A 19,742-nucleotide genomic window follows, 5' to 3' on the forward strand; every position below is an offset into this window, starting at 1 on the left:
GAAGGTTTCCACAGCAGACACAATGCTGTTGAGTACAGTGAGGCGGGATAATGGAGAAGGGCCACTCCTGCAGTCCACTGTCATCACTACAGTTTTGAGCATACTAGGCTTGGTTTTAACTGCACCACAGAGCCAGATGGTCAACCCTACATCAGTCTGCTGACTCATTGCAATCCTTGATGAGTCAGATGATCATCATGGCACACACACTTGACTATTTTGACAGACAATGGATGGATGGGTCTGTTGAGGTGCAGTCATTTGTGTAATGCAGGGGTGTGAGACGTATGGCCCATCCAGCCCTTGAGCTAATTTCACATGTCTTCAATTCAACTATTAATCGTTTATGTTGGAGCTGAATCTTCAGTCCTGCTGAGAAGCTGGGTAGACAGGGGTGGGACTTTACTTTGATGGGCACAGCATGCGGCCAATCATATGCAAAGGCAGACTGGGTTTTTATTTTCCACCATCTTCTGTTGTGGAGGGCAAAAGACATTTTTTCAAATAAGGCCTTTATGAAAAAAAGTATTTAGTATTGAATATTGCACAAAAGTAACTATATACAAAGTGCCTTTGAATGGCAGAAATGCAGGAATGTCTGGATGTACCACAAAGCCATGGCTCAGTGTCTGAGTGTCTAAAGGAGTCTCGCAGGCCTGAACGTGCGCTTGAAGCCATTTGTAACTTGTTTCATCACCACAAACAAGCACTTGCATAATTTTCAAACTTTTAATTGTATTCTCATACGTTTTACAGCTTTTTCTACTGATAAAAACATCCCTTATGGCCATTCATACTACATGAAGTAATTAAGCAATAAACAATTAAAGCTGACATCTCCCCAACCAAAATTTACTGAACCAGCAGCAAAAGAAAAACAAAACTATGCTTCACATGCCACAGAGATGAAAATGCTGGTGTTGTCTCTCAGAGATGAAACTCAAGGTTTCGTCTCTCCCCAACTAAAATTAGCTGAACCAGCAGCATAAAAAGACCGAAACGATGTTTCACATTTGAAAACCACAGCTCTCTCTCTCTCTCGCTCTCTCTCTCACTCTCTCTCTCTCGGTGCGCTTCAAGACCAGTTTCCCATAAAAAATCTATATTTACTGCCTTATTCGCTTGCGTATTACTGTTGTGCACAGTGTTGTCGGCCATTGTTGTTTTTTCCCCCCAAAAAAACTACCTCTGACAAGCCTAATTTCTGCAATTCAATACCAAAGATTTTAAAACTTTTCCTAAATTATGCCAAGTTGCAAAATACTTCTCTAATAAAACCTCTGTTTTTCACAATGTAAAATGAGTTTGACACCCCTGGCGTAAAGTATCGTCCACTACAGTGGAATATCTTTCGTGGAGCGAGTCACCGGAACCAATGGAATTTCCTCCTTCCCGGAGTCAGTGTCTGCTGATGTCACATCACCACTAAGCACAGCGCAGACACTCCATGTACATGCCAGTCAAGAGTGCACCCCTAAACATTACCCCATTAACATATTAAACCCATGCAAATCCATTCCCAGGATTAATTGGTATGTAAGGCAAGAGCTAATTACAGCTGTAAGTCTATAATTTTCTCTTGAACTTAACTTGCAGTGGCACTACAGAATACTTGCAAATATCCCCATGCACACATTTAATTTCCACCCATTCTGCCTCCCCCAAACCTCCCAGTGGGATACAGTTGGGTAAGTGTGAGTGTGAATAAGTCTCTCTCTGTGCTTACTGTGTCTAACACCTGCTATAATCACCTGTTGGAGATCCAGGCCAATATACAGGCAGTATTCAAGACCAGCAGCAACATTTCTTCTTCACCAGGTGGTCAACTAACCACACGTTTGTAGCAGGCCTTTTGCTTCTTGTGCTTAGTTCCATGTTAAACTTATCTTGTTCTCTTGTGACCTTTGTAGTCTCTCAGATCACCACTCTAATTACCTGGTAGTTTGCATTCCTCCCTGGAAGCTGGTCACCACCTACAGCAGGTGGCTGTAGCTTAGGTGGTAGCGCAGTTCATCTATTGATTGGAAGGTTAGTGGTTCGATTCCTGGCTTCTCCAGTCTGCATGTCGTAAATGTAGTTAGGAAGCACTCAGTTAAGACAAAGTGTGTGGTTGGGTGAATGTGGCATGTTGTATAGAGCACTTTGAGTAATCTGGGAAAGTTGAAAAATGCTATATAAGAATCAGTCCATTCACTGTCTGAACAGAGTTTTCTCATGTTACTTTTGCACTATTATGCACATGTTGTTATTACATGGCTTAATTAGGGTACACATTAGGCTGACATCTGGGGCCAGAGCTGAAACTGTTCTGGGCCAGAACAGGGCCAGCAGTGTGTCTGCAACTGGCCTGTGGCTGCTCACAACTTGCACATGGCCCACATACCGCAAAGAATGACGGCCCTTTGGTGGCCCAGACCAGGTTTGCCAGCGGTAATCCACACATGTGCCAGCAAAGGACCACCAGTGTGTCTGCAACTGGCCAGCACAAGGCTATGATTGGACTTCCAACAAAATCATTGTAAGTATAAATGTACAAAAACTAAGAACTGGGAACTGAAACTAGGAACTTGGGATAAACCAGGGAGAGACAGCAAGAGTGGATGACATGACAAAAAGCAGAGGGAAACTGATGACATAAATACACACACACAGGATAATGAGGTGATGGGCAACAGGTGGGAAGATGTGATGAACAAATCATAACATGACAAAAAAGAGACAGGGGAAGTGATACTGAACACAATGCGTGTGAGACAAAGACTGCCAAAATAAAATGAGAAACACAACACAGAGACAGAGAGCAAATAAAGAAACATAGATAACCATGTCATCAAAGTAACCAAAGAAGACCAAAACTATACTCCACGTTTGAAAAACACTGTCATGAATTCCCTCTTACTTTGGCCATCTTGCTTCCACCATGATAAATTCACACTTCCTGCACAGCTCTATTTCTCATTTCTAGATCAGTTTACCATCAAAAATTGATATTTTCTGCCATAATCAGTTGCTTTTTACATGCCAGTCTATTGTTGCTTACAGTGCTGTCAGCTGCCTTTTTTTCTTTTTTTCAATAAGTGACCTCAGACAAGAAGGTCGGTATTGCAATTCTACTATTCAACATTACATTCAACAATTTTACCTTTCACAAATTATGGGAACCCATATGGAAAAGAAATAGTAAAATCTTATAAAAGACTTGCATAAGATGTGGCCTAATCATATAAGGCTTATATGATTTACTCATTGAAAGTGGCCACTTTCTCATTACTTTCATATTTTGTTTTAGTAAGTATCCAAAACATACAAGTTTCATTTATAAAAATTTTCAAGGGATCTTATATCTGTTTTCACTCATGTATGCTTTTCATACAAGTTTCACACAAGACAGATACAAACTATATAAGATTTATATAAATCTTTTCCATATGGGAAATTGCAAAAGCAATGAAACCTATGTAACTTTGTGAAAGACAGAACATTTTGTGTTTGTGGTGGGGTGTGGTCTGCGGTGCCTTGCGGACGCACCTGCACGGCATCCGCAATCACGCCTGCCGTGTTAAAACACAGGGACTCAGGGGTTGGTGTGGGGTTGTGGTGGTGTGATGCAAATGTTAAATAAAGATGGCTCAAAACATGGATCTGTGGTCCCGTCGTGCCTTATTCACACCACAGTGTTGTTTGTTTTTTCCCTTTAGAAATTTGAGCTTTTTACAATTGCAGTTTTAAAAAACAAACAAACAGAGCTAACAGAACTTTTTCTCTAATTTTAAACATTTATTATTTACAATTTTACACCTACAAGATGTAGTGACATATTTCTTTTTTTTTCTTACAGCAGCTTTTTTTTTTATCATTTAGAACAACTGTTAAATGTGTAACTTCTTTACACTGGAGTTTTACTGGCGTCCTACTTCAGCTCAAAGTGGGCTGTATGGGCCTGGCATATAAAAGGAGTTCGACACCCCTGGTGTGGAGGGAGAAGAGCACAGGAGAGTGGACACAGAATACTAGTATATGTACAAGGGCAGTCACTTCTTTTAACTTAATTAGTAATTCACCTGTCTTCAAACTGACATCCAAGTTGTGGGTCATACTCTCTGACAGCATTCAATATCATATCTTTGATTTCCAGCAACATCTGTATTCGCATACAATCAACAGAACTGCTACTCTATTTCTCTACCTATCAAATCAACATCCAATACTTCTTGCTTCACTTCCAACTAGTGTCCTGCACACACACTACAGGGAGTGCAGAATTATTAGGCAAATGAGTATTTTGTCCACATCGTCCTCTTCGTGCATGTTGTCTTACTCCAAGCTGTATAGGCTCGAAAGCCTACTACCAATTAAGCATATTAGGTGATGTGCATCTCTGTAATGAGAAGGGGTGTGGTCTTATGACATCAACACCCTATATCAGGTGTGCATAATTATTAGGCAACTTCCTTTCCTTTGGCAAAATGGGTCAAAAGAAGGACTTGACAGGCTCAGAAAAGTCAAAAATAGTGAGATATCTTGCAGAGGGATGCAGCAGTCTCAAAATTGCAAAGCTTCTGAAGCGTGATCATCGAACAATCAAGCGTTTCATTCAAAATAGTCAACAGGGTCGCAAAAAGCGTGTGGAAAAACCAAGGCGCAAAATAACTGCCCATGAACTGAGAAAAGTCAAGCGTGCAGCTGCCAAGATGCCACTTGCCACCAGTTTGGCCATATTTCAGAGCTGCAACATCACTGGAGTGCCCAAAAGCACAAGGTGTGCAATACTCAGAGACATGGCCAAGGTAAGAAAGGCTGAAAGACGACCACCACTGAACAAGACACACAAGCTGAAAGGTCAAAACTGGGCCAAGAAATATCTCAAGACTGATTTTTCTAAGGTTTTATGGACTGATGAAATGAGAGTGAGTCTTGATGGGCCAGATGGATGGGCCCATGGCTGGATTGGTAAAGGGCAGAAAGCTCCAGTCCGACTCAGACGCCAGCAAGGTGGAGGTGGAGTACTGGTTTGGGCTGGTATCATCAAAGATGAGCTTGTGGGGCCTTTTCTGGTTGAGGATGGAGTCAAGCTCAACTCCCAGTCCTACTGCCAGTTTCTGGAAGACACCTTCTTCAAGCAGTGGTACAGGAAGAAGTCTGCATCCTTCAAGAAAAACATGATTTTCATGCAGGACAATGCTCCATGACACGCGTCCAAGTACTCCACAGCGTGGCTGGCAAGAAAGGGTATAAAAGAAGACAAACTAATGACATGGCCACCTTGTTCACCTGATCTGAACCCCATTGAGAACCTGTGGTCCATCATCAAATGTGAGATTTACAAGGAGGGAAAACAGTACACCTCTCTGAACAGTGTCTGGGAGGCTGTGGTTGCTGCTGCACGCAATGTTGATGGTGAACAGATCAAAACACTGACAGAATCCATGGATGGCAGGCTTTTGAGTGTCCTTGCAAAGAAAGGTGGCTATATTGGTCGCTGATTTGTTTTTGTTTTGTTTTTGAATGTCAGAAATGTATATTTGTGAATGTGGAGATGTTATATTGGTTTCACTGGTAAAAATAAATAATTGACATGGGTATATATTTGTTTTTTGTTAAGTTGCCTAATAATTATGCACAGTAATAGTCACCTGCACACACAGATATCCCCCTAAAATAGCTAAAACTAAAAACAAACTAAAAACTACTTCCAAAAACATTCAGCTTTGATATTAATGAGTTTTTTGGGTTCATTGAGAACATGGTTGTTGTTCAATAATAAAATTATTCCTCAAAAATACAACTTGCCTAATAATTCTGCACTCCCTGTATATTTAACCTCCTTCTGTCCATCATGTGCCAATCATAACACATTGCACATAACATTATACATATTACACATTCCACACTCTTAGCTTTCCTTCTCTTCTTGTGGCAACAAGGTGTATCCATACATTTGTGAAATACTTTTTTCTAAAGCAGGATCCATAAATGATTATGCGGCCAATTCATTTAACGTTAACAGCTCCACAAGAAGAAACCTAGTTGTGATGAGTAAACAAAAGGAGCCTTGGTGCTGCTGGTACAAGTATATGAGTTGTCTCTTCTCTCAAAGTGTGAAGAGGAAATGAGACTAACATGCCGATTTAAAACTAACCCTTTTTTGTGAAATGAAAGCAAAACAATTTTATTTCTTTCTGGGATTGTGTAAGAACCAGTTAAACACACGACACAGTGTACTGTTTTAATTTGATGCTTTGGTAATTTGCTGTTAGTATTTGACACACATTGCTTTACTGGTGCTTCTATACATTGTACTGCATATATCATACATGGTCTGTAAAATGTAAGCATGCCTACTAAACAGCTATGTAAAGCCTCTCATTTGCTGCTTTTTTGGTCTCATAGTTTGTGGTCTATTGTTTTTTAGGTCAACTGGTGAGTGTTTTTTGGGTGTGTGTGTGTGTGTGGGGGGTGGGGTGGGGGAGGGGGGGGTTCGCTCAAAGTTCGCTCAAAGGGAAAACTGAGCTTATACTAACAAATAGCTCTGTAGATGTGTTAAAACTACTTATAATCAATGCAGTGAAGAGTCCATTGATAAATTAATAAAACAAGCTTTCCCCATAATACATGCATGAGACTTTGTGGTAAAGTGAACGCAATGGCTAATACAAGCAGGAAGGAAACCAAACCTTTCACTTCTCCCCTGGAGGAAATGAAAGCACCCACACAGTCTTTATTTTTTAGAAGACGAGATGGATGCTTTACAGTGGCTTGTGTTTTTCATATGCATTTGCTTCAAAGGTATGATATGTTCTGCGTTTTGTATGAATTTATTTTCAGAAATTCTAGAACTAATTCAGGGGAATGTGCATTTTGTTTCATGCATTTAAGCATTCTTTCTCTTATCGATTGTCCTGTTTCTGCGCCTCACTTCACTCCATTTTATTATGCAATTTATTGCAGCCACTCAAACGGAATCATCCTGGACAGTTGATGTGCCATCCTCAGTGGAAGGTCTCCTTGGCTCGTGTGTGGTGATCCCCTGCTCTTATAACTACCCAGATATAACGGCCCATACATTCACAGGGATTTGGAAGATTGATGACCAAGTCATCTATCATCCAACTGAGTCTAACACTATGGAGAAGTATAGGGGACGAACAAAACTTCTGGGAGACCTCAGCAAGAAAAACTGTTCTCTGATGATTGAAAATCTTCAGCAAAGTGATGGAGGACCTTTCTTTTTCAGGATTGAACTAGAAGGTCCAAACATGTTTTCCTACTCTAATAACAAAGTCTCTATTTCAATGATCGGTAAGTAAAATTTTAGTTAATACTGTAAAAAATTACATTTTGTAGGTCTCATAAGCCTTTCTTTATTTCTAGGCTTTTTTTTATTTTCAGAAAGATATGTGCTCAATTAATATAAATTAATTTTAAATGTTTTCAGGTTCTTCATTTTTGGTATTAAAATAGGCTTAATCAAATTTCTTTAAGCAGATGTGTGATGTTACCACACAGTTAACAAGTTGTTGTTGTTGTTTTTTTACAAAAATTATAATTTGGTTGGGAAAAGTGCAGACACAGTAAGAAAATCATGCCAAATGAAGCCCCTACTTTTTTTAAATCTTATATTTTTAAGCAAAATAAATTATTTATTTATTTTTTCCTGTGGACAACAACCTAAATGAGGCAGGAAATATATTTTTTATGTTTTTTTCCCCACATTTTTCCTTCTTAGATTTTGTGAAAAAGCTAATGTTTTTTGTGTTGGTCACCTCAATGGACTCTTATTCATGTTTTATCAATAAAGACAAGCCCAGTCATTTTAAAACATGACATCAACTTCCACATGCGTCAAGTGCCATGTGTTGCATTACAGCAGTCATATGATGTTCATGTGTTTTCGTTAAAACAGGTGAACCAAATCCCACTGATTTCTTTGTGCAAGAAGAGGTAAAGGAGGGTCAAACTGTATCTGCATTCTGCTCTGTGTCTCACTCCTGCCCCACATATCCACCTGATTTCCACTGGAGTCACTCTGGAGAGCAACATTTTCAGACACAGAATCTTCAAAATGGCCAGTGGAAAGCAACATCTACTCTGACCTTTCGCTCAGACCGCACTGATCACAACAAACCTTTACAATGCAGAGTTACATATCACGGAGCAAAGCAGCGGGAATCATCCAAGACAATTAAAGTAAAATGTAAGTGTGCAACTTTAACAACATGTTGATGTTAAAAACGGGGCGAGCGCTCAGGGGGTTGGGAAGCGCATCTGTAACCGGAAGGTCACCGGTTCAATCCCTGGGCTCTCTGTCCTGATCTTTGTGTCCTTGGGCAAGACACTTTACCCTACCGCCTACTGGTGTTGGCCAGAGGGGCCGATGGCGCGATATGGCAGCCTCGCTTCTGTCAGTCTGCCCCAGGGCAGCTGTGGCTACAACTGTAGCTTGCCTCCGTGAATGTGAGAGTGAATGAATAGTGGCATTGTAAAGCGCTTTGGGTGCCTTGAAAAGCGCTATATAAATCCAATCCATTATTAAAAAAGAATCCCTTAAATATTGTAAATGCTGTAATTTAGTAAGAACTTTTTAAAAGATGGGACACAGTTTTATATAAAGTTTTAGTTGTTGTTTTTTTATCGGGGCAAAAAAATGTAATAATGAAACCAAAGAGACTGAAAATTAAATGTTTTTCAAAAAATCTGAACAGAAAAAAATCATAAAATGTTTCTGGTTGATATGTAACATTGGCTTTGATATTTTGTCATAACATTTATGTTTATCTCTTTGGTTTCTGAAGTTTTCTTTTATTGCTACACCACGTCAAAATATTGAAACAAGCTCAACTTTGACCTGATTGTATGAAAAATAAACTAAAATGCTGCACAGTAACATTAAGGGTTAAATGTTTCTGTGCAGATGCTCCAGTGAATGTGAAGGTCGAGTACCAGCCAGATGTTAATGAGGGACAAACTGCACACCTGAAGTGCTCCAGTGATGCTAACCCTGTCAGCAGCTATGAGTGGCACAATGAATCTGGTGCTCTGCTGAATAAGGGGCAAACCTACACAATGTCAAATGTCTCCAGACACTCAGAGGCCGTGTACTGCACTGCTGTCAATGAAGAAGGACGAGTCAAATCAAGCACCGTGCAGCTCAATGTGTTATGTAAGTAAACAATACAAGAAATATAACAACAGAAGAGATTTTTCTTTTCATTCAAACATATAATAAATGTATGGTTATCTGCTAGATCCTAATTATATCTGCTGTCTTAACAGATGCCCCTGACATTGAGACTTATTCTAAGTGTTCCTCATATAACAGCATAGTAAAGTGTGATTGCATCGTACAATCCAGGCCTCCCAGCACGGTCCATTTTGTTCTTGGTGACAGAGTCCTGCCAAGCAGCAAAGTAGAGAAAAATGGCTCTGTTACTACTGGGACTCTGCAGACAGACTTTGGGTCCTTCAAGTTTGTGCACTGCCTGGCAAACAACACGTTGGGAAATGCTAATCTCACACTCTTTTTACCTGTTAATGGTAAGAAAAAAAAAACTTTGAATCTCAAGAAAACAGCGTAGATTATTATCACTCTATATTTACATGGCAAAACAAAAAATATTCAATGTGTTTTCTTTTTGAACAGACAACATGCAGAATATTTTCATAGCCTCTGGAGCAGGTGTGATTTTTCTGATAATTCTGATAGCCATTGGAGTGGGAGTTGTTAAAAAATGGTAAGTTGTTAAGGACAAGTTACACACTCTAAAACATTAACAGGTATAAGTTCAAGTCATGTAAAATGTCAATACCTGTTTTAAATATGATCATAAAATAAAACAATATTTATCTGCTTCTAATTGTTGCGATGTTATGCTAATGTTGTATTTTAGAGGTTTTGAAAAGTCTTAGTTTTTCTCCTGATGTTTTAAATTTCAGCAGGGGGCAATCAGACGGCACGCCAAAATCTGACTTAAGCACCATGAGGTCAGACAGACCTGTGGAGCCCCCTCGTTACGCCCAAACAAAAAGGTTTAATTCTTCAAATCAGTAAAAAAAAAAAAAAAAAACATTATTCTTTATTAAACATGAATGATGAATATTTGATATAATTTGTGTGTAGAGGAAAAACCCAAACTTGTTTCCTTTTTGCATTCTTTGTACAGGAAGGAGAACTATGAGGATGTCCATTGCAATGACATTTACGCCAATGACAGTGTGTATGGGAACATAGAGGTAGGTAAAGTTTTGTATTTTTTAAAATTTAATCTAATCATGCGTCAAAGACTGGAGTGAATTAAGCAGTCTTTTCTGTGCAGACTGACTGGGATGAATCAGTATACGCCAACATGTAATATATGTGGAAGACCAGCGGCGGTCAGGTCGGACTCAAGGGGAAATAAAATCCTAGTGCTATATTCATCTTATACCACATACATATTATATCAGTTTGCCTGTCATCTGTCATTCACATTTCCTTGTAAAATATTGTAAGAGAAGTTCTGTTTTGTACTTTTGTTTGTCTGATCAAATAATGTGCTTTGAAAAATTACTATTAAAGTTTTGCAGTAATTACAAAGTTGTCAAGTTACTAAATATGTTTATTAGCTGTTTTATCGCTATTGTTTTTGTGATTAGTTATTGAACAACAGCACAAGGTGTGCTAATCCTCTTCATAAAAAATGACATTTAACACATAGTAGCTGGGAATGTTTTAACTGGAGAAAATACTCAGGAAAGCGTGTCAATTTAAAATCTTATATTAGCTACATTGTGAGTTAATTAAATATGCATTACAAATAAATAGTATCAATGCTTACAAACAGCCTAACAGATATGGGTGACCACATCTCCCACTTTATGTGGGACTAGACTGGATGTTTATCTCTCATCTCATTATCCCACTTCTCATGGCAGTGCGTTGTGATCTGGTCACCCTGGTCTGTTTATTCATTAATCAGCAACAACCATCGAGATAAAAACCAAGAAATGTGTGCTGTCCTCAGGTCTAAGGAGCTAAAAAAAAATCAAGAAGAAAAAAAAATCAATAATAAGAAAGAGTACGCTGATTGTTGGCATGGTTGAAATGACTCCACTTTTTACATTACCCTCAATACAAACATGTTTGTTGAGGTTTAGCCAGAAGCCAATTGTTTTAAAAGTCTGTGTCACTCCTTTCAAGATATGTATTTAAAGTAGATGTTAAATTAAAAATCTTCATTTTAATTATAAGGCATATAAATCAGACTAACTTATTTTTTCTTCCACAATCCTAACCACCTGCTCAGGATGTTCAATTCGAGGGTCTGTATATGTACAGACGATATTTTTATTTATCACAGTTGATTGGAACCAATTGGTTGTGACAAAGAAAGCTTATTTTAAACATAAGTTACCACAGACAGTAAGAACGAAGATCCTTAAATAAACTGGCCTCCTTCAGTACTCACTGAAATATTAGTACGGGGCAGAAAATGACAGTGCAATACAAAATGATCATCAACTGTGTGTGTGTCTGTGTGTGTGTGTGTGTCATCCTGGAGAAGTTGAACTATGCAACCTCTGTAGGGTGGGTCCAGGTTATCACCTCATGCTCAGTGACCCTACTCAAACTTAAAACTAGTCCTTGTCGCCCCTCCCATCCTCCTGTGTTTGCCCATAAAAAATCATAAAAGAAACTTGTGGAAGGATCCCACAGTTAAGTCCACCACGGTTCAGTTGCTAGGTGAAAATTATATCTTCAGACAGGTATTGGACTAAAACATGTTAACTTCTATTCTTACTTTGTCATTTTTTATAATACAACTCATTACAAATTAATCTAATTTTAATTTGATTTAATCAAGAACAAGTGGTGTTTAAAAAAAATTAATCAAAGGAAAAGGGTCAATGCAGTGATTCATTCATATGTCACTTAAAATGAAGTCCATATTGGCCCATAGTGTAATAAATGTTTTCTTTTTTGCAGAGTTCAATGTCAGGTGATAAATGTGCCTATTTTATTAAACTTTATGACATATGACAACATCAAAATGAAATAAACTTTCTGGAGAATACATAAACTTAAACCTCACAACTAAAAACTGTTTGTTTTGGTTATTTTCATCAACATTTCAAAAACCTTTAAAATGGTGATTGCATTTTCCAGTAATTGATTGATTGATTGGTTTATGTTAATTACTATGAGATAAACTTCAATTGTTACTGTCTGATGACTCTTAAATGTTCCATCAATAACAGACACGGTCAGGCTTTTAAAATAGACCAGATCAGCCATCATTCAGCATTCGTTGCTTCAGTAGAAAGATCCAGCAGCTGCTTTAGTGACCAGGTAAAACAGAAACAAAACTCTGTTCTGCAAATTCTTCACTCATACATTCATACATGTATTTATTTACTGGTAGGCTTGTTGTTGTTTTTTTCTTTTTAATTTACAGATTTTCTCCTTGGTATCATGGGTAATTCAGCAACCACTGGCTTCAGCATTCCCAAGAAACTGTCCTGGGGAAGCCAGAAAGAGGACACAGTCAGGATGCAGGACTTATTGGTAAATCGTGACGATGATCTCTGGAGTGTTACAGGAACACACAGCTTAAGTATGGAGGAGATTGATCTCGCTCACAACTACCCTTATGCTGAATTACCTGTTCAGGAGAGCAACAAAGTGTATTCATACACATGTGAAATACTCAACCCTGCTTTTGTTGGAACGGAGGATCCAGAAATATGTGGTTTTACAGCGAACAATTCAAGCAACACAACAGAACAACAAGAAGATACTCAGTTCTGATTAATAAGGTGGTAACAAACAGCCCCTGAAGTGCGAGTGCAAATATGCTTCTTGGTAGCATCTCTACTAAAGAGTGGCTTTCTCTCTCAACTTGTGAGAGGAAGTAACAACAAGATGCCTGCATATGATGACATACAGGCATTGACTATGTAAAGGAAGTCCTTTGCTCTGTAGAAACAATAAGTTTCAGCCATTCTCTTTACAGATTAAAAACTGTATTTAAAATGTGTTTTCCTTTTTAAACAAATGTAATTCATGTCTTCTTTTGTGAAAACCGTGCATATAAACAACTTTGCACTTTGTTGTTGCTTACAGTTCCATCCTTGTGTGACAGTTAAACACATGGTACTGGAGGTATTATGTAACAGAAGTATTATATTAACAGTTTGTAACTAAAATGTAAGCCTCCTTGCAGAAGTGAAAGGACATACATTCTGACTTCCATGTACTTCTGGTTTGGCCTCTTGGTTTATGGTCTAATGGTGAGTCTATTTTGGGATTTCTCTGCTCAGCTGATAAAACAAATGAATATTTGTTATGCATCCAAGAATCCATCACCAAAACTAGTATTGACAAAATATACTTTTATAAGATATTTTGTCTTTGATTATCTTTTAATAATAAACTTAAATGTAAATAGGTCTGGTATGGAGCAATAGGCAGGGTACACTCCGAACAGTAGCTCAGTCGGTCAAAGGGACAGATTGACAGCAAACCATTAATACTCACATTCACGCCTACGGTCAAGTTTAGAACCATCAGTTAATCTAACATGATACTTGGATTTGAACTGTGGGAGGAAGTACCCTGACATAACTCATGAAAACACAGGGAGAACATACAAGAAAAGGCCAGACTGGATTCAAACCCACAACCTTCTTGCAGTGAGGCAACAATGCTAGCCACTGTACCATGGAACACTTTGAGTTATTCATAATTCAGTGTCAGTGTCCAGTATCTACTTTTGTCCGTGCAGTGAATTCTTCTATCTGTTAATTTTTTAGTTTTTTTTTTTTCTATCTTAGTTTTTCATGCTTCCCTCCATCTCTGGAGTCTTTGTGTACTTTATGTTTTGATGTTGTTTGCATGTTTCCCAGCTGTTTTTGTTGTCTTTCTGGGGCTCATTTTGATCTTTTTTCACAGTAGTTCTGTGTGTATGTGTATTCCAGTCCATATTGTCTGTTGTCTGTGTGACTGTTTTTACATCATTTGCACTAAACCTGCATTCTTTGATTTTATTCATACTTTGTGTTTTTATACTTGAATGGATGTGCAGTCTTGTGTCAAAGTGTAATTTATGCCAGATATCTTTATAGACCAGATTCATAACTTCCTGTTTTTAGTGCCTATTTTTGAGCATTAAACATTTATTTGCACACAGGCTTCAGCTGCTGCTTCATTGCTTATCAAAATTTTTCTGTGTCGTAAATATGAAAAAAATCATTCCCAGTCACTTCAAAGTGGGAAAAAATAGCACCACTGCACCAAAGAAGTATTACTTTGAACACGACTTACTGGCGACTACAGCCAGGAATATTTGAAAAAAATCACCAGAAGATGGTGCTGAAAGACTATAATGAAAGAAAAGCCTCCCAACTACAAGGGATTACGTCATACTTGGAACAAGTCAGTGATTAACTCGTGATCAGTGGTGATCAGTGGTTATATTTAAGGTATATACTTAAAGACTTAGCGTTACAGATTCCTTCTAAGAAGAAAAAGAAATTCTGCAAATACACTTCATTTTGTTTTCTCTCATTTCGTGTTGTTCAGGATGTTCAGGTTGACAATGTATGTCAACATTAAAACTTAAGCAAAAAAGGCAGTGGCAAGAAAACAATCACAAAGCATTTTCTGGATTTCTTTTTTGAATAAAACAGTAAACAAAATCATTAACACATAAATGCACAAACTGACATCTGAAGCACAACTGGTCTAAAAGAAAAATCTTTTTGCAAACATCAGGAAGTGTGAGCCATAGAGAGAGGAGAGCTCCGAGCAGGTAGAAGCCACTGTGAAGACAAAGGCTTTTTTTATTTTATTTAGTCATTTTTTATGAGATTTCATGATTTAACAGATCTGGCAGTATTTAGGACTGGGTATGGCTTATGAAATTAAGTCAACGTCACAAAAAAAATGTAGTTAATTGCAATAATTCATGATTTAAACAGATGCCAACAGCCTTTTCCTGTGTACTGAGGGATTTACAGTGTTAAATGTGGAAAAGGGCGATCGTGGCTCAAGAATTGGGAGTTCGCCTTGTAATCGGAAAGTTGCCGGTTCGAGCCCCATCTCGGTCGTTGTGTCCTTGGACAAGACACTTCGCCTACTGGTGTTGGCCAGAAGGGCCGATGGCGCGATATGGCAGCCTCGCTTCTGTCAGTCTGCCCCAGGGCAGCTGCGGCTACAACTGTGTGTGAATGCGTCCACCAGTGTGTGAATGGGTGGATGACTGGTTGTGTAAAGCGCTTTGGAGTCCCTAGGGGGGACTAGTAAAAGCGCTATACAAATACAGGCCATTTACCAAAAGAACCCAACCCAGTATGTTTATCATTCATCTTTTGACTCCTTAAGACCTTTTAAATAAGTGTTTGTTTTCTTCCTTTGTATTGTTTAATCTTGTGTATTTGTGAACTCACTGAATGGAACCTGAGTCATCACCTTTAAAACATAGCAACTCAGAACACACAGTTCACTCACTTCAGCACAGTAACGTCAGAAAAGCTCAACTTAGCATTGGTATATTCGAAGTCAAGCATTTTCTCAAAGTGTGACTGCGCAAATTTACCAAGAAGATGGTCTCTGAGACAATAAACAGTGTAAATCTTGTGCCCTCTGATAGAAGCTCAGGTAAGTCACCCTCTGATTTTCATCCACTGCAGACAGCTTCAAACTGAGTTTTATATCTGTAATTTAGTGTATTTGTACACTAAAGTTTTTCAAATGCAAATTATTTTATTTTAAGTATTTTTTTATTTAGTTACAGTTAGCATCATTTTTCTTGGTTTTTGTGCAGAAAATACATGAAAATACAACTGGTTGTTATTGGAAACGGATCAACTGTATTCTTAATTTTCTGCTGGAGTCTTTACATTTTTACTATTTGCAGTATGATGTTATTGTGACTTTAAAGCCTGGTTGTGTAGACTAAGTTAAAGGACAAAAACACCACTTTTGAGTGTTGTTATATTACAAATATAATGTTATATCTTCGTCATATAGTTATGAAGCAAAATGTGGACAAAATAGAAATACCTGAGTAAAGACATAAAGTAACTGGACTTCAGTGCAGTCTTAGAGTAAATGTACATAGTTACTTTCAACCAGCTGGATATATTGTAGAAAGTCTGACACAGACCTTAAACTAAACCCCCAAATCTTCTCTAAACTTTAGCTGCATTAATTAGTTAAGTATTTTCAAATTTGTAAAATGGTGAACATTAAAACTCAGTGGCACTGAACATCACACAGACTTCTTGGTTCAATTGAAATCAAACTGCATGCTGTCATCAGCTTGATAATAACTGGGATTATCTGATTTATAGAGAGCTGTGGCAACACCACTAAAGCCAAATGTAGCTTGGAAAAAAAGAGGAAAGCCAGCACTGCATCAGAGTCACCTAGAAAAAGGCTGAGGAGTGGCTGTGGACCTGCTCAGTCGGCAGTAGACACTGTGCCAATAAAGGGTGTGAAAAGAAAGGCCAGCACCTCGAGAGAGACACCAGCTAAAAAACAGGAGAGAGGCACCAGTATCAGAGAATCACATGAGGATCACAGAACTAAGCAGCTGCCAGGAACAGAAACATCTAGACAGACAACCAGGGAAGATGACTGTGAGCCCTCGCCAGGATGCAGCAGTCAATCAGCTCCCATTTACAACAGTGGGAACATGTCCCTCCCATTCAACAGAAACAGAGGTAAACTAAGTAAGATCAGTGGTAGATGACTATACAGGACCGAACTGTATGGTTAGGCTGTGGATTTAGGATTAAAGGTATCTTAAGTTTGTTTTGTTGCTTTTAGGTTTGCAAATTCTTCATTGAGTTTTAAGCCTTTTTCCAATGGTTCAAGGTTCAAGGTTCTTTATTTGTCACATGCATAGTTATACAAGTATAACACACAGTGAAATGTAGCCTGACACGCTCCTCGACATGTGCAAAAATGGGGGGGGGTAGAGGAAGAACATTTTATATATATATATATATAAATAGTATATACATTGGGTGAATGTGCAGTAGTAGCAGCAAGCAGGTGAATTCTGTACATTAATATGAATAGACATCTGACTATTTTACAGAATAGACAATATAAACATATTTAAAATTAAAGGAATTTGGAATGTACATTGTGCCTTGGTTTAGAGTGTCTGGAAGAGAGTCCTGTCTCAGTCAATTATAGATGATGTGAGAGGGCGGGTGTGTGTGTGTTTAGGGCCCGGATGGCTTGGGGATAGAAGCTCCTCTTGAGTCTCTCTGTCCTTGCCCGGATGATGCGGAACCTTCTACCAGATTGCAGAAGTTGGAACAGTTTGTTGCCAGGATGGGACGGGTCCTTCAGTATCTGCGCTGCTCTAGTCTGGCATCTCCTGGTGTAGGTGTCCTGAAGCGGGGGGAGAGCAATCCTGCAGCAGCGTTCTGCTGTACGGATCACTCTCTGGAGAGCTTTTTGGTCCTTCACACAGCTGTTCCCAAACCACGATGTCATGTTCTGTGTGAGGATGCTCTCCACAGCGCCTGTATAGAAAATCCTGAGGATCTTTGGAGAGACCCTGAACTTCCTCAGTTGTCGTAGGTGATACAGGCGCTGCCTAGCCTTTTTGGTCTGGACCTGAATGTGGGCAGCCCATGTCAGGTCTGAGGAGATGTGGACACCAAGATATTTGAAGGACTGCACCCTCTCCACTGGAGCTCCATTGATGATAATGGGCTTGTAGTCTCTGTGCTGACCCCTTCTGAAGTCCACCACCAGCTCCTTGGTCTTGCCGACGTTCAGCTGGAGGTGGTTGTCCTGGCACCATGATGCCAGATTCTTCACTTCATCCATGTAGGCCGCCTCATCGTTGTTGGAGATGGCACCCAACACCACTGTGTCGTCAGCAAACTTCACAATGGTGTTGGAGCCATGGGTGGCCACACAGTCTGAAGTGTGGAGGGAGTAGAGCAGTGGCGAGAGGACACATCCCTGAGGTGCTCCTGTGTTGATGGTGATGCTGTTAGAGACGCATCTACCCACCCTCACCACCTGAGTTCTGCCAGTGAGGAAGTCCAACACCCATGCACATAGACGGCTGTTAAGTCCCAGATCCCTGAGCTTTGTGAACAGTCTGCAGGGCACTATTGTGTTAAACGCTGAACTGTAATCAACAAACAGCATTCGCACATAGTTACCCTGTTTCTTGTCCACGTGGCTGAGGGTGGTGTGCAGGACGTGGGCGATGGCATCCTCTGTGGATCTGTTGGATCGGTAGGCGAACTGCAGCGGATCTGTGGTGTCTGGGATGGAGGAGGAGATGATGTTCTTCAGCAGCCTCTCAAACACCTTCATTACTACCGAGGTCAGTGCAACTGGCCGGTAATCGTTCAGGGATGAGGGTTTGCTGTTCTTGGGCACAGGGATAATGGTGGCTCTTTTGAAGCATGTGGGGACCAAAGACTTCGCCAGGGACTCGTTGAAGATGTAAGTGAACACACCAGCTAGCTGGTCAGCACAGCAGCGCAGCAGACGGCCGGTGATGCCGTCTGGACCCGCCGCTTTCCTTGTGTTCACTCTCCTCAATGCCGCTCGGACGTCATGCTCCGCGATGCTGGTCACCGGTCTCTCGCTGATGACGTCACTGTCCTCGGTATTCAGGTGGTAGATAGCATTAGCCGCCTGGCTAACCTCAAAACGGGCGTAGAACTGATTCAGCTCGTTGGTGAATGCAGAGTCGGCGTTGATCGGCGCAGTGTCCCTGGCTTTGTTGTCCGTAATGGTGCGTAGTCCGTGCCACATACTCCGTGTGTCGCCCTGGTGGAAGCGGGACTCCACACGCTCCCGGTACCGGCGTTTGGCATCTCTCACCGCGCGCCGCACGCCGTATGAGGCCGCTTTGCGCTCATATCGCCAGTGGCGAGACCCGCGTTGTAGGAGGCGGTCCTGGCGTTTACTGCAGTGCGGATCAATCTGTCCATCCACGGTTTCTGGTTTGGGAATGTGGTGACCCTCGCAGTGGGGATAATCTCCTCCGCTAGCATATTGACGAAGCATACTGCTACTTCCGTAAACTCGTTGATGTCGACTGCGCATGCTCTGAACATGTCCCAGTCGACGTCGTTGAGTGCGTCCTGTAGCGTAGCTTCTGATTGGGCAGTCCACCGTTTTACCTCCCTCGTGGTTACGTCTTCCCTCCGTATGTTTTGTTTATACTGGGGAATGAGGAAGATGGCGTTGTGGTCAGACTTTCCAAAAGCTGGGTGTGAGACAGCTTTGTAGCCCTGCTTGTATGGCGTGTAGCAGTGATCCAAAATTCGATCCCCTCTCGTTGGACACGAGACATGCTGGTAAAAGTTTGGCATGACTTGTCTGAGGTTCGCTTTATTAAAGTCTCCTGCTACAATGAGGGCTGCGCCCGGGTCCTTGTTTTGAAGCGAGCTCAGCACATCATGTAATTCGGACAAAGCCATACCTGTGTCCGCTTGGGGTGGGATGTAGACCACCGTGGCGATGACCGAGGTGAATTCACGGGGCAGATAGAAAGGGCGGCACTTAATGCTCAGGAACTCCAGATGTGGCGAGCAGCCGCTGGAGAGAGTAGAAATGCTCCTGGCATCACACCACTTTCTGTTTACCATGAAACACACTCCTCCACCTTTGGTTTTGTTCGACTCTGCCGTTCTGTCTGCGCGGAGCACAAAGAATGAATCCGACGGAGTTACGGCACGGTCCGGCACGGTGGGGGTCAGCCATGTCTCCGTGAAGC

At 40.4% G+C, this 19,742-nt stretch overlaps 1 protein-coding gene across 1 annotated transcript; it reads left to right on the forward strand.

The window, feature by feature from the left end:
- The first annotated feature begins 6,704 nt into the window (after window positions 1-6,704).
- On the forward strand, window positions 6,705-10,529 carry LOC146377509 (sialic acid-binding Ig-like lectin 14). Its single transcript, XM_084944837.1, has 9 exons — window positions 6,705-6,786; window positions 6,949-7,299; window positions 7,904-8,194; window positions 8,912-9,160; window positions 9,274-9,534; window positions 9,641-9,731; window positions 9,934-10,026; window positions 10,161-10,230; window positions 10,314-10,529. Exons 1-9 carry the CDS (start codon window positions 6,738-6,740, stop codon window positions 10,347-10,349), a joined length of 1,491 nt encoding a protein of 496 aa, XP_084800963.1. The 5' UTR covers window positions 6,705-6,737; the 3' UTR covers window positions 10,350-10,529.
- The last annotated feature ends 9,213 nt before the right edge of the window (window positions 10,530-19,742 follow it).

Source organism: Perissodus microlepis, chromosome 11, assembly GCF_051167445.1.
Source record: "Perissodus microlepis isolate ML-2025 ecotype Zambia chromosome 11, ASM5116744v1, whole genome shotgun sequence".
NCBI classification, from domain to species: Eukaryota; Metazoa; Chordata; class Actinopteri; order Cichliformes; family Cichlidae; genus Perissodus; species Perissodus microlepis.

Excerpts from the sequence above, each read along its gene's own strand:
- LOC146377509 (XM_084944837.1), top strand. The coding sequence starts at position 6,738 with ATGGATGCTTTACAGTGGCTTGTGTTTTTCATATGCATTTGCTTCAAA. Across the intron at positions 7,300-7,903 it reads AGTCTCTATTTCAATGATCG|GTGAACCAAATCCCACTGAT; the intron begins GTAAGTAAAATT and ends TCGTTAAAACAG. Across the intron at positions 9,535-9,640 it reads ACTCTTTTTACCTGTTAATG|ACAACATGCAGAATATTTTC; the intron begins GTAAGAAAAAAA and ends CTTTTTGAACAG.